This window comes from Etheostoma spectabile, chromosome 13 (assembly GCF_008692095.1).
Source record: "Etheostoma spectabile isolate EspeVRDwgs_2016 chromosome 13, UIUC_Espe_1.0, whole genome shotgun sequence".
Classification (NCBI taxonomy): domain Eukaryota; kingdom Metazoa; phylum Chordata; class Actinopteri; order Perciformes; family Percidae; genus Etheostoma; species Etheostoma spectabile.
The window spans coordinates 26358896-26372919 of record NC_045745.1 but is presented as its reverse complement, the minus strand read 5'-3'; the positions used below and the strand labels follow the sequence as shown (position 1 = coordinate 26372919).

Here is a 14024-nt window from a genome sequence, read left to right as displayed (position 1 = left end):
TGTGTGTGTGTGTGTGTGTGTGTGTGTGTGTGTGTGTGTGTGTGTGTGTTTTCACCTCCTGTTTGGTCTCTTGTAGCTGCAGCTCCAGTTCGCTGACTCTGTACTTCAGGTCATCAACCCTGGCCTGGATCCTGCTCCTCTCCTCCTCCAGGTACACCTGCTCCTGACTGGCTAACAGCTCCTTGCACTGAAGGCACATTTATATGTCTAAAGCACTTTGTTATAAGAGTCCTATTAACACAAAAACACAATTTAATGATTAAGGACTAATGTCCTCAAGAATGTGTTTAATACCTCTTGATGTGTGCTCTCTGTGCTGCTAGACTCCTCTCTCTGGGTCTCCTCATCGTTCTCGCTCCCCCTCTGGGGTCTGTCTACTCCCTGAAGGGACATTCCTCCTGCTGTGTCAGAGCAGGTTCCTCTAGCGCCCCCCAGCAGCCCACTCCTCACCACCTCAGCCAGCTCCGCAGCACTGTCCTTGTGATTGTAGTCTGCACACAGATTGAGGATGGTCTCCAGCCTCTGTCGCTCCTACAGAAGAGATGTGGGACGTAAGCATGCCTGCCCTACATTATGGATCATATTGCAAATTAACTGCAAGTGTCCTTGTGTGACATTGTCCCATTTAGGCAGCTGTCCCTCAGCCACCAGCACGGGACAACTGTAATCTGATAGCAGGAGGGCCGAAGCTGATGTAGTTTTCTTCAGGAGGGCGTTCATAGTAAAACCTCTCAGAGTTAGAGTTGTTTATGAGAACAGAATCTGACAGACTGTGATAACTGTAAGAAGAATATATGAAAGACATTGGAGAGTTTTGTTTGCCGGCATTACACTACACCAGTTGTCATTTGTTTTTTACTTCCAGGGATGCTCTAGCTCTTTTTTTTTAAGATTCTTCTTTATTTTTTCTTTATTGTGTTTGGTATTCATGTGCCACATGGGTCTAGCTTGTGGCCAGTCGTTGTCTCCCATCACACCAAACAATGGGATGCTTGCTTTGATCAACCAAAATAAGAGCGCAGAATGCAAAACAATAATTAGAAATCTGGCAAGACTGGGAACAATTGTGCTTGATGTGTAGAATTGTTGTATCCACAACCACCAGCCCACTTTTGTCTGGTATTTTAATAATTCAGGTTGTTTAATCAACCACATCAAGTCTGTCAGGAACATTGCCTTTAAAGGGAAGATTCATTTAGACAGCTGTTTATGCTGTTTGCCTAGTTCATTCCTTGACTTCAGACTTCTGAGTAGTTTAGGTGAAGAATGGACACACAGAGAAATATATAGCTACTGTATATACAGCTGTAGCTACAATGAACCAAATAGTTTTGATTTAACAGATGTTTACCGTTAACATTCAAAGCAAAAGTTCAGTATTTTGGAAAATATGCGTATTTGCTTTCTTGCCGAGAGTTAGATGAGAAGATCCATAACATCCTCATATTTGTCTGTTAAATTTAAGGCTACAGCCAGCAGCTGGTTAGCTTAGCTTAGCACAAAGACAAGAAACAGGGGGAAACAGCTTGCCTGGTTCTATCTGAAGGTTAAAAAAAAATCTGCCAACCAGCACCCTTAAAGCTCACTAATTAATGTATTACATAATATGTTATGGTATGTTATATCAGATGGATTTGTAACAGACACAAATGAGAGTGGTGTCGACCCTCTCATCTAACTCTCCACAAGAAAGGGAACACCAGTAAACTTATTTTCCAAAATGTTGAACTTTTGCCTATACTTGAAAATGCAGGAAATGCTGCAGTTGAAATAAAATAGAAATCCACTCAAATAACCAGAACCTCCTAAAAAAAAAAATATTTAAACTGTTGCAAACCAACAGTTTGGCTTCATCCCAGTAAAATGTATGCTAAAATTAACTTTTCTATCACATCTCTTCCTCTACAGTGATGTACTTTACTTTTGTTGAGAGATAAACTGCAGCATGGGTTTAGCAATAGCCACGTATGTAGGTTGGGTTCAGTAAAGTGAGATAAAAAAACAAGTTCTGCATAGTGGTGCCAACTGTGCTAAGAGAGCAGTGTGCCAAATGTAGGGCATTCATTTCACTGAGAGGAAATCCTCTCGTTGTCTCTCTCATCTATATGTCTATCATTTTTGTGTGCTTCCAGTCAAGGCTGCAATACCAACAAACCAAGAGCCTTGTCCAACACCGCATAAGCTGGTTTGTTATTTAAATGTATATTTCAACACAATTGCATCAGAAATAACAGGTGCCCCTACATGGAGCTTCAGCGCTTATAACGCTGAGCCCCTTTAAAGTAGTGGAAAAAAAATCAGACATTTTGGGAAATACACTTATTCACTTTCTTCCAGAGGGTTAACCAGATGAGAAGCTCAAACCAATCCTATGTCTGTACGCTAAATATGATGTAAACGTCACAGCCAGGAGACCCAGGAGCTTAGCATAGACTGGAAACAGGAGAAACAGAGAACAGCACCTCTAAAGCTAATGAATTAACACATTGAATATCATTTATTTGATCGATAGTCCAAGTTTTAAGCTACACAATTTGTTTTTTTTGTCCAGTCTTTCTTCTAAACTAAGCCAACTGTTTTTGGTTTTGGTTTTTGTACAGATCAAACAAATGACATAAAGTGTTAATCAGTGGTGCTGATTAGCAGTGCCAGGCTAACCATTTGCCTTTGCTTCCAGCCTTTATGCAAAGCTATGCTAACCATCTTCTGGCTCTAGCGTCAAACTTACCGGACAGAGTGGTATCGATCTTCTCATTTAACTCTTAACAAGAAAGTGAATATGCAAATCTCCCAAAATACCAAACTATTCCCTTAACAGAGGCCTTGATATCATCCGTTCCTGTAGCTCCATCCACCTCTACATGCTTTGTCCCATGGGTGTAGTAAATGAGGTCATTTACTATTTATTTTGTCTTTTTTTTACACATTGGTTATCTACATTCATTTGTGTGTCCTACATGTATGCAGGTGGGCACATATTTTACCATATATACGCATGCAGTCGCCTAATTATCAGCTTTCCAGACCAGCAACATAATTCAGTTTCAATCCAATTTTATTTATATAGTGCCAAATCCCAAAAGCAGTTATCTCACTGCGCTTTTTATAAAAGACCGTACTCACAACATAGACCCAGAAATCACTGAAAACCTGGAAACGTCAGCCAACCACGAACACATTTACAGCTAGATGATTGTAGCTACTGTATCTGTATGGTTGTGTGGGCTAGACTACCAAGCTTGATTTTCAAGCTTGATTAAAAAAATAAGTAGCATTTGTATGTGCGCTTTCCAGCTGTTTGGCTACCAACCATCCAACCATCATATAACGTAACACCACACAACGAGCAAAAACACTAATCAGCACTCAATTGGGCCAAGAAATATATTTTATTTATCTGTTAATATATTTGCAAAGGTATTGGCTTAAATTAAGGTTAGGGTTAGACTACATACTGGATGACTCAACAAAAACATGTACATACTGTCTCCAAAGCAGTTAAACCCCTATCAGTGCAACTCAGATGCACGTTGTCGGTAACTCTTGTTTGTTACCAGAAACCTTTTGGTTCCTGAAATAGTCTGTGAACATGGAGGTCCAGGAACCCCCACCCCCTCTTCTCCCTGTGGTCCCTTCAGCTGTCAGAAGCAGACTGTTGTGGGGGGCTAAAGAATGGTGAGGGGGCTGGTGGGTGTGGACTGTGGATGGATAACAAGTATGCAGTCTATGATCTAGTGTGGTTGGGTACGAATGAGAAAGAGCCTTCGGTCGAGCGCAGGCAGCTTTGAAAGTAAAAGCCACTCGTCCTTTTGATAAATATAGTGTTGAGCAATAAGCAGCCGCGCCCTCTGCTCTGGACCTTGAGACTTGTAGAGGAATGTTCACCCCGTGTTACTCAGACCACATGGGCCGACGATGCCAGTAATGCTCCGGGGAGATGAGCTAGTGGCTGTAAGCCAGGAGATTTAGACAAGATACTAGAATGCAGACATGGTGTCTGCCATGCCAGCAGCCTCAGCACCTTCACTTAACTGTTGCACGTGTTTGGTGCTCTGTGTCTGTTAGATGTTTAAAAAAAAAAAAATTATGTTTTTGCCAACAGTCTCCGGATACAGCTGTGGCTCTGTACCTTATGATCTTTTTCCCCTAATTGGTCAAAAAATGTATTATTGCAGAGCTGAAGTATGTACAAATCATTGCCAGTCCACGGGATTTATATTAAACAAACCAGTCAAAAAGGATAAACCAGACCAGCAAATGTTTTCTTTATGACTTCCTTAGTGAAGTCCACATCAGCATCCAGATTTGGATTAAACCTATCATGGTAAAGTTGTTGTATACTCTTATATCTACATTGAAGTGAAGTGTTGATCACTTACCAGTTTCTCCATTTCCTGCTCACGCAGCCTCTCCTCTCTCTGCCAGCGGTGGTATTCCAGCAACTCGTCCTCATTGTCATTGATCTCAGAGATGCTGTTTTTGCGTTCTCGGGTATATGGTTTTGTAAGACTCTGCTCCTTGCTGGAAGATCCTGCCATGGTCATGCAAGAGATCTTTCTTGTGCTATGAGGGCTAGCAAGAGGAGATGAACTAGACCGAGAACCCAGGCCTGACATTATGCCACTTCCTGGGCCAGCCCTCAACTGCCTGCCTCCAGGCTCCTTCTCCAGCCCAGAAAGTGATGATGGACCCTGGGTATACATTGCCCTTATGGCTTCTGCTTTTGAAGTAGTGAGTTTGAGTTGGCCCTGGTGCCCCTCTGGGCTGGTTCTGACTGTGAAGCCCTGTGAGGCAAGGGAGGAAGCCGAGCCCTGCGACCCTGGAGTCCTTCTACGGGACATGTAAGGGCTGAGAGGAGGATGTTCTTTCAGGCTGGTGGCCCCAGTCGGCTCTGGAGTCCTGAGCCTTTGAGGGGTTTCTACGTGAGAGAGATGCTGATCTCGCATAGGACTGGGGGATCTCTTCTGTAGGGAAGAGCCTCTTACTCGAGGGCTGGATGGAGCTGTTGCGGAAAATTTGACAGGGCATGGTTTGTGAATAAGGTTAGAGAATTCTGGGCCCTGTCTTGAAGTGGCCTCTGCTCTTACATTCTTACGAAGCTTTGGGCTCTCCTGGGCCCTTTGACCACCAGTAGTACTGCTTGAGGCCACAGAGACCGAGGTCCGTGGATAGGGGACAGGAGAGTATTCGGTATGAGTAGACCGCACAGGTACTGGTGGGGTTTTGCTGCTGAGGTTCTGGCCCAGAAAGCTGCTGCTGTTTTCATAAATGGAGTCCTCTGTCATGGAGCTGTTTCTCCCATTGAGCATGTTTGGAGGAGAGGGCTGATGAATAGGCTGTGTACCAGATCCAGCCTTCAACACCAAAGAGTCCTGGAAGTTCTTTGCTGTGTTGTTGATTTTGGAGTCGCCGTTGCTCCAAAAAGACTGATGGTTCCCGTTCAGGGCACTGTGAGAGTCTGTGAAGGGAGACAGAAACACTTGTGCATCAGCATTCCTGCTGAATAAAGAAAGACGGACACTTAAAAAGACAGTTGCAAAAACATACATAAACAAACACAGTGGGAGGGATCTGTCCTGTGTAGCTCTTAAAAGGACAAATACACATGCCTGAACACACACAGTGTCCTGGTGGCCCACTTGTAATAGTGATGAATGTCTCGGAGCCCATGCTCTCCTGTAGGAACCAAAGCATTTGGGATGTTATGCTCCTCAGTTGTGTTGTAATCCTACAGGGATCTGGAGCTGCTAAATATAACCGCTGCAGCGGTGTACCTCATTCAGAGCAGATGAAATCAGGGCCTGGTCAGGAAAGAGTAGGCCATACACAATGAGCCGGGTGTGGTGGCCCTTACTGTACAGTTTGGGCCAAACCAATAAGGTCAGAGGAGAATGGATTGTAAATATCATCGACAGCATGAGGCAACAGTCAAAGCCATTAATGGGCCAGAACAATATAACCTGATCTGAATGTAACTGGATTGAGAAAGGTTACAACAATCCTTTGTCACAATGGGGTCACATCTTGAGCGAAAAACACAGATTTAAATGAACTAGATCACAATGTAGGCCACAGATAATTAGCCCTGAACAAGCTATTTTTGCATCCTGTCACGGATAATGACCAATGTTTCAGTCTGACACCAAGACCAACTGTGCTGGAGATATGACAACCAAGGGCTGTTCAAATTGGTATTAAATTTTAGTAGAATAAAACAAACCCAGCCTACTGCTTACTGTATGCTATCTTAGTAACCATTTGTTAGGATGTAGGCCCTAAAAAATGAAGAGCCTTAATGTTTAATCATGTACACTGTGTCATCCTACCCAGGGACCAAAGTCTCGTAATTCATTGCAACAGACCCTTGTTCAGCTTTAGTGGTAACCTATGGAATTTCCTGATTTGTACTAGGTAGTAGGAACCCAAATGTGACTAAAAGTATATAATTAGCACAAAGCATTGCTCAGCCCAGAATAGCTACTGAGGAAACTGTACAACCTTCATACTCACCAGCTTTTTTTATGGGTCCCTGATGATTAGTAATTATTACACAATCTGGCCGTAGGTGTTGTAACATTATCCAAGCAGGGTCTTTACCTGTAGGATGAGTTCTTGTGGTACTAAGTCCTTGGCTCCCTCCAGGAAGCATGCTCTTCATCCGCAGGGCCTCCTCTGGGTGGTTGAAGCGGAAAAAGACCGACTGACCAAAACACAGCATGCACCCTACCAGCAGAGAAGACAGTGTAGGTAGAAAGATGTCAGGGATGAGTTAATTAACATCTTCATATAGGAAAAGTAAAAATACCACCATAACAACATAGCTACAAAAGATTTTACTGACCAGTTGATACCACCCATTAATGATTGCTGATGCAGGGTTGTTGCTTTCTTTCTTCATATTCGGCACTACTAACTGTCAGCTAGACTGCATTACATAATCAATACAAATTTTTGTCAATTGTTTTTTTAACATGCCTTGAATGTAAAACCACTTTTCAGCTTGGCATGTGATAAAACAAGTAGATCAGAGAGTGAAAGCAGGTGTTAGTACAGCATGAGAAGAAAAAAAACAAAAAAACAGGAATCCTAAAGTGTGACACAGTCATGGCAAAGAGTTCAAAATGTCTACTATATTTGTTCTGTAGTCAACTACCAAATTTGGTCCATAACAGGAAGTGTACTGACTGTTTACTTGACTTAAATAAATTGTCTAGTTTAACTTACGCGTAATTAACCAGCAAGTGAAATCAACTCCTTCTCATTCCCCTGCATTTCCAGTGGCTCTCAAGAACGCCTGGTATACTCCCAAAAGTTGTTGTTTCCAGTTTTGGATATTCCACAGGAAGTTTAACATTTATTTCATTCTTCAATGTGAAGTCAAAGGTCCATATAGCTGCAACATTGTTCCTTATGATATAAATGGAGCTATTTCCTCCATTCCCGGGTTGTTTTATTCAGCCCACATGACAGTCCTTTGAATGAAGCAGAGCTTGAAGAATTCTTGCTCAGCAGCTGCTGCCTCCACACTAACCGGCTGATCACCCGGCTTCAAATGACATTCTGGTGTAGCTGCTGGCTTGGATCCCACGGAAAGGGGACTGAGGGGGGCGGGACTGCTGGGCCTTTTTATGGCAGGTATGCATATTACTGGAAGGACGTGGCCTGTTTTGTTGTTGTGAAGTTAGACAGTGCTGTGTCCACTTTTCCTTTAGTGTATTTAATACTCAACAAGACCCAGTTTGTGTATGAGTATGTAATACTGCAATGCAATTACAAGCGATACTTCATCGGACTGTACATTAATGTGATTTCACCAAGACGAGGGAGTTGAACGAGAGTCTATAGCCATGCTAGCGGCTCATCAGTACGCATCAGTACTTTGAGCCAAATGCTAACATCAGCATGCTAACATGCTAAATGCTAAATTGCTGATGTTTAGCAGGTGTAATGTTTCCTTTAATCAGCATTTTAGCTTAGCATGTTGGCATGGTAACATTTGGCATGTCACATTAGCAGCAATTTACCCACAAACCAAAGTAGTGGACACATTTAAATTTTGACCTTATGACAACACTTAATGAAATGTTAAGGGGTGACCAAACATATTACAATTCATCCTGAGAAAGAACACATTTCATGGCAATCTATTCAATAGTTTTTGAGACGTTTCAGTTAAATCTACACATTTCCACCTCCTGGTAGCACAAAAGGAAAAGTCAGGGGATCGCCAAAGTCCTAAGGAATCATCCACTGGGGACCATGAACGTCTTTACCTAATTTTGCACCAATCCATCTCATAGATGTTGGAAAGGTGAACATTTTGACCTGCTAATGGTGCTAGACGAAAGACCAGGGGATCATCAAAATCATTAGGATTCATCCTCTGGGGATCATGAATGTGTGTAACACAAAATGTCATGGCAATCCATCAAACGATTCTTGAGATATTTCTGTCTGAACCAAAGTGGTGGTGTTTGTTAGTTTTTTTCAAGGAAAGTATTGTGTAATCTACATAAGCTTTAAAACAGCTTTAACACAAGTCACTAAAGCTGTGACAGTGCTAACCTTGTGTCAGGCGATAGGGTTTGGTGACGGGAAGGCCATCAACAGAGCACTGGTTTCCACATGGGTACAAGGTGATGCTGCCTGCTTGGTTTTCAATGTAGCAGTGCTGAGGTGCGATGCCGTGGCCCTGCAGAGGGATATCTGTTTTCTCACTGCCCAGCGTGGTTCTCCCTGCAACAAGAGAAAACATTTTCTCAGCGTCAGTTACAGGAGATCCACGTGGACCTGTGAATACTTCTGTGAAGTATTCTTAGGTTGCAGTTCGAAGTACGGGTGTCATTTTAGGGGGCGAGGCCACTTGGGCCACAAATGGAGTGATTGAATGTTGAAAAACAGGTGTTAGTCTCAAGAGGTGTGCTTAGCCGCTCAGATGAAAGGCATCTGACAGGCTGAGGGGGAATTAATATAACCATCTATTAATTTCTGTGTTGCAATTTGATTATCAGTTGTCTTTATATTGCTGTCTGCTGAAACGCCATTTGTTTTTAAGTGATTGCACAGAGATGCAGCTAATAGAATATCCCAGAAAGCTTTTCTCTGGTGTGATACAGTCTCTTACCTCTCTTCCTCTGTGGTGTCTAGGCTTAGTGCAAGAAAAATGGTACACGAAAATCCCAAACAAGGGTGTAATTGCAACTGTGGCGCAGTTTGAGTAACAACAAGATGGTTAAAAGGTAAGGTGTCATCAGTTTTTGTCAACTCATCACTCATGACAAGTTCCGCTGCTTACTTATTAAAGAACAAGTAACTTATTTTGAATAATGTGCTTATGGAAGCATCTGTACATGTGGACAATAACACAGATTACAGTGTAGTGCAGTCAGTACACAGATTGCTGGGCTTATACAGACTGTAGTTTACCATGTAGGTTATAAACATGTTAAATTCCCCTTTTAGCTCCTCTTACAGTTGTCTTTACCATAAAAGGGTAATGGGTGATGAGGCAGGACAGCATGCGTAACAAGCTGTTAATGAGGTTTCAAATGTCCCATTCAACAAGGACGTGAAGATATTTATAAAATGAGTAGTGCTTTACTTTTTATTAAATCATATCATTTCAAACCAAACAACACTCACTAGCGTCAATGACAACAAAGACAAAGGCACCTGACCAAGCGTCTGTATTTTACGAGATGGGAGTGAGAATGTGTTGCATGCTCACCTTCCAACAGTGGTAGCAAGGTGATGGCTGTGCTCAAGCGTCCACTTCCCAAACTGACCAGGTGGGGGCGCTCTGCCTGGACTTTCAGGGACTTGTCTGTCTCAATCAGGTCCAAAGGAGTGCTCTGTCAACACAAAACCAATAGAAAAAAAAACGTATGCCATGATCCTGAGACTATAAGTTACTTTCTTCACACAACATATTGATTTTTAATCTTAAAATTGAAGTGGGAATCAATTAAACCACATGTATGAACAGCGAAGAATAGCTATTAAAATGCTCAAATAAGCTCTTCAGTTTATGTACTTGATTAAAACTGTAACCGGGTCTAATCCTAAAATCTGTCTCTTTTTTAAAATTCAATAGGATAAAGCCTGGCACCTTGTATGAGCCTCATGTATAACCCAAATGTCTGTCCGCAACTGGAAGACTGAACATGATATGATTAAAGTCCCTTACTTCAATTATTTGTTAAAAATAAATAGGAATATAGAAAGGGGAATAATTAGAGTCCATATCAGAGATACAGAGCATAGAAATGTCCAGGTTTTTACATTTAAAAGAAGTAGAATTAACAGGGTGGACATGCCTGTTCTTACCATTTGCACTGATTGGCAGATGTATTTGTTATTTGATTTGAAGCTGATTTATTGCTATGATTTCACTTTTAAATCCTTAAACAAACTTAAATTCTAAGACTAATCATTCACTTCTCAGTTATATTAAGTAACAAGCTGACTCGCAACATGTACACAACAGTGATAAAGTCATTTTCTCATTTAGCACCCCAGTTGTAAGAGCTGTAATTGGTAAATAAGATATGACTCACCCGTAAGACCTGGTGAGTCTGTCTTCCATGTTCCACTTTATTCCTGCTCACGCGCTCCATCTCATCTGGACTGTCAGAATTATCTGACACATGAAGATCCTGAAGCAAATGCACACATACACAGAGAGAAAGAGAGAGCAGGGCATGAATGGGAACGCTGGGAATACTGCTACTACAGTTGTACTACAATGAGAACAGTGCTTCCCTTAGAAACCTCCTGCCCCACTTATAAGCCCATGTGACCAAACCATTATACTGGGCAATTGTTTCACCAGGACTAGCCAGACGAGTGATCCATCAAGAAAACTGCCGTTGATTTATGCCCCGATCTAAGAAAGATTACTTTTTACATCAGCCAACAGCCTGCAATTATGCACTGTAGGCATCATCACACTTGTACTTTTGAGCTGAAGCAGAAGGTATGAATGAGCCCTGCAGGTCACTCGCACATCAAAGGCTCCGATCGATGCTTCCTGGGAGCATGAAGAGTCACTGTGACTCACACACAACTCTCACAAACACAAACAAGCTCCGTGTTTTCAGACAGATGCTGCAGATTAGATCCAGCTGTCTGCTCATCGCACACGCATCAGACGAGAGGGAAACAGAACCAGACGTAACTCAAACAATCACACACAGACACATAAGCAGCCCACATGACTCACCATATGTTTGTGCTAAAAGCTGGTATCTCCGTCTTTCACTATCACCCACGTGGGTTGATCATCCGGGCAGCAATTTAGTATCAGCTCAGCAAGCCAAAGTGATATAGACACAACTGTCTACTAAAGTGTCTGTTTTGTTTACCATAACCAAACTTAAATAACCGTATATCATTTTTGACTGGTGACATGTACATTTCAAAGAAAGTCTCTTACCTTAAATGATCTGGCAATCTACGTACATCTATGATAAACACATGGATGGGAAAGTAAAGTGTTGGGCCTCCTTGAGCCTCTTAAAACAGCTTCAAGGGTTAATTCCATAGTCTCTGAAACTCTACTGGAAGGAAGAACAACATATTTCTAAAAGATATTGCTTCATTTGGTGCTTTGATGGTGGTGGTTGACAGAGCTGTCTGTCAGTCCTGAATCTATTCAACTCGGTTGAAATATGGTGACTTTGAAGGCCATAGTATATAATTCACATACTTTTCATAGTCATCAAACCATTCAGTAACACCTCTTGTTTCTCACTTATTCTGCTTTTTCCTTTAACCTCCCACCAGTCTGTATGTCAGGAAGTGACCACACCAACCCATTAGCACACTGACACACGACTGTTGCGCATCATAGACAAATTATTGAGCTCTTTGTCGCTCCATGCTGACATCACTGATCATTTCAAATTCTTGAATAAAACAATAGCTAAAAACCATCCACAGCTGCTGTGCTCCAAGTTTAGCTCCAGCTGAGACAACAGGGCGTTCTATCTGTGTCTGATGTCACTCCAGACAATGCCGCCGCGTGAAACCACACATATCTGACAATCAGGTCCAGTGTGTGAGTCTCAGAGGACCCAGTGACACAGAGAACAGACCGTTCCCTCTGTTCACCACTGACACTAGACCGCTCACGCCTCTGCTGTCAGCCCACTGGCTGTCAACACTGGCCCTCTTTGAGCCACGCAGTCAGACACAGGGTAGGAGAGTGGGCAGGGTAATGTGTCTCTGGCTGTCTGACTCTATCACACACACACACACTTTTGCTCCCACAAGCCTCAGTGATTTAACGTACACACCCAGGCCAGAGAATAGTTTTAGTGCTTGCAAATGCAGGGCCTTCCACTGTAACCTGTGATTATGGGGGCAGTTATGCCCTTCAGAGTTGCCATGAGCTTCTGAAAATAGACACCGCCGGCCACAGCCACACAGTCTGGGCTGCTACTTTTAGGAGAAATCATTTCTGCTGAGAATGAACACTGACAAAAAGAGGGACATTTGGCATTTAAAATGATGAATAAAACAATAAGAGTGTTATTTTATAGTGGACGAGATAAAAAATATGCAGGTAACAATTTACAAACACAACAGCGCTGCAAACACAGACAACAGTTTACTTACTTTACTGACAGGCACGCAGCTCTTACCATTTCTCTATTCTTACAGAGTCCAGACAACAGCTAGATCCATGTCTGAAGTGTATTAATCCATAGAGCAGTGTCCACATGATTGTTTATGTCTTGCTCCTAGCCGTCTTCATTCACTCACTGAGTTCCTCTGCTATTTCCCTCCTCCCATTACCTTCTCCTCCCCATCCCGGTGCCGAGTTACAGAGGGGGACCTGGCATCGGTAGGCTATGCCCTCTGAAATATACATCTCAAGAAAGAACGTGTTTTTCATTGACTTTCTTTTTCTTTTTTGGCAGATGAGTAAAGACCTTCAATTCCAATTTTAAAACACCCTACATTGAGAGAGGCGTTGGGGTTCAGATCCTCCTCTGAAAGTCCCTGAGATGTATTCACTCCTACAGGATTTACATTGATTGAAAGATCAGATGGTCAGCACCAGATGATCGGAGGAGGCTGGAGACCAAACCTCTTCAATGGCGTGAGTCTCCTCAGTATTTTTCTATTGGTAAAGCAGGTGTTAAGAGACTGATCCAGGAGGAGGAGGAGATGGAAAAGACCTTGTGTCCACGGACTTCCTGCTCCGAGCTCTGTGCCACTGATGCAACCGACTGTAGAATGGGTATTTCCACTGTGGAAAACTGTTGTTTTTTATGATAATATGACTAATCATGGTGGATTATAATGTGTCCACTGTGCTTGATTCATCAATGATGATGGGATAGAGAAATACTATGTTCCACAGGAAGTAAGCAAACACATGCAAGCCATCTTTTCAGATGTCCCACCGGAATGATTTGGCCTATACAGGCAGAGAGAGAGAGAGAGAGTGGGAGAAAGACTCCACTATTGATCTCTCCATGCTTTTCCCATGGTAAGAGGCCAGAGAGGAGACGGAGGAAGTGAAGCACATGACGAGTCACTAAGGACAATAAAAACAAACAAACAGAAGCAGCTAAGTTACCAGATGGACTTGAAGCAAAGGTCTGCAGAGAGGGTGGATGTTCTGAGTCAGTCAGTCTCAGTGATGATGTGGAAGTTACAGCTGAGGTGAAAAAAAAGTTGCTCAATGTCCTTTAATTGGGGATTTAACGTTATGTAACGTTAGAGTCCTTACTCTAGCTAAAGCAAATACATACACAGGGATTTGAAAAAGATGTTTGAGATTTTTTTATAGCAACAAGTATTGTGATTTGAAAGAAGGACTTTATTTGGTAACACTTTACTTGAAGTTTTCTACTCAAGAGTGACATGACACTGTCATGAACACATGACACAGTCATAACTAATGAACCCTAACGCTAACTCTAACTTGTCATGACAAAGCAAAATGACACTTACTAAAAGAGGCATTGTGTCAAATCTTTACGACTTACGTTTTATGACATGTTCATGACAGT

General features: G+C 42.4%; 1 protein-coding gene across 12 annotated transcripts in view; it reads right to left on the bottom strand.

Moving 5' to 3' along the window:
* Positions 1-14024, bottom strand: part of phldb1a (pleckstrin homology-like domain, family B, member 1a) — a 29835-nt gene that overhangs the window by 13889 nt on the left and 1922 nt on the right. For 7 of the 12 annotated variants that reach the window (XM_032534461.1, XM_032534466.1, XM_032534469.1 and 4 more), the window contains exons 1-8: positions 12645-12843; positions 10557-10655; positions 9728-9851; positions 8566-8736; positions 6598-6723; positions 4380-5458; positions 295-531; positions 56-187 (exon numbers count right to left, since the gene is read on the bottom strand). In XM_032534461.1, coding sequence (XP_032390352.1) covers positions 56-187; positions 295-531; positions 4380-5458; positions 6598-6723; positions 8566-8736; positions 9728-9851; positions 10557-10655; positions 12645-12647 — 1971 coding nt within the window. In that variant the 5' untranslated portion in view covers positions 12648-12843. Of the gene's footprint in view, positions 1-55; positions 188-294; positions 532-4379; positions 5459-6597; positions 6724-7224; positions 7510-8565; positions 8737-9727; positions 9852-10556; positions 10656-12618; positions 12852-14024 lie in introns of those variants that run through there. The other 5 variants (XM_032534463.1, XM_032534465.1, XM_032534464.1 and 2 more) reach the window with 4 other exon arrangements.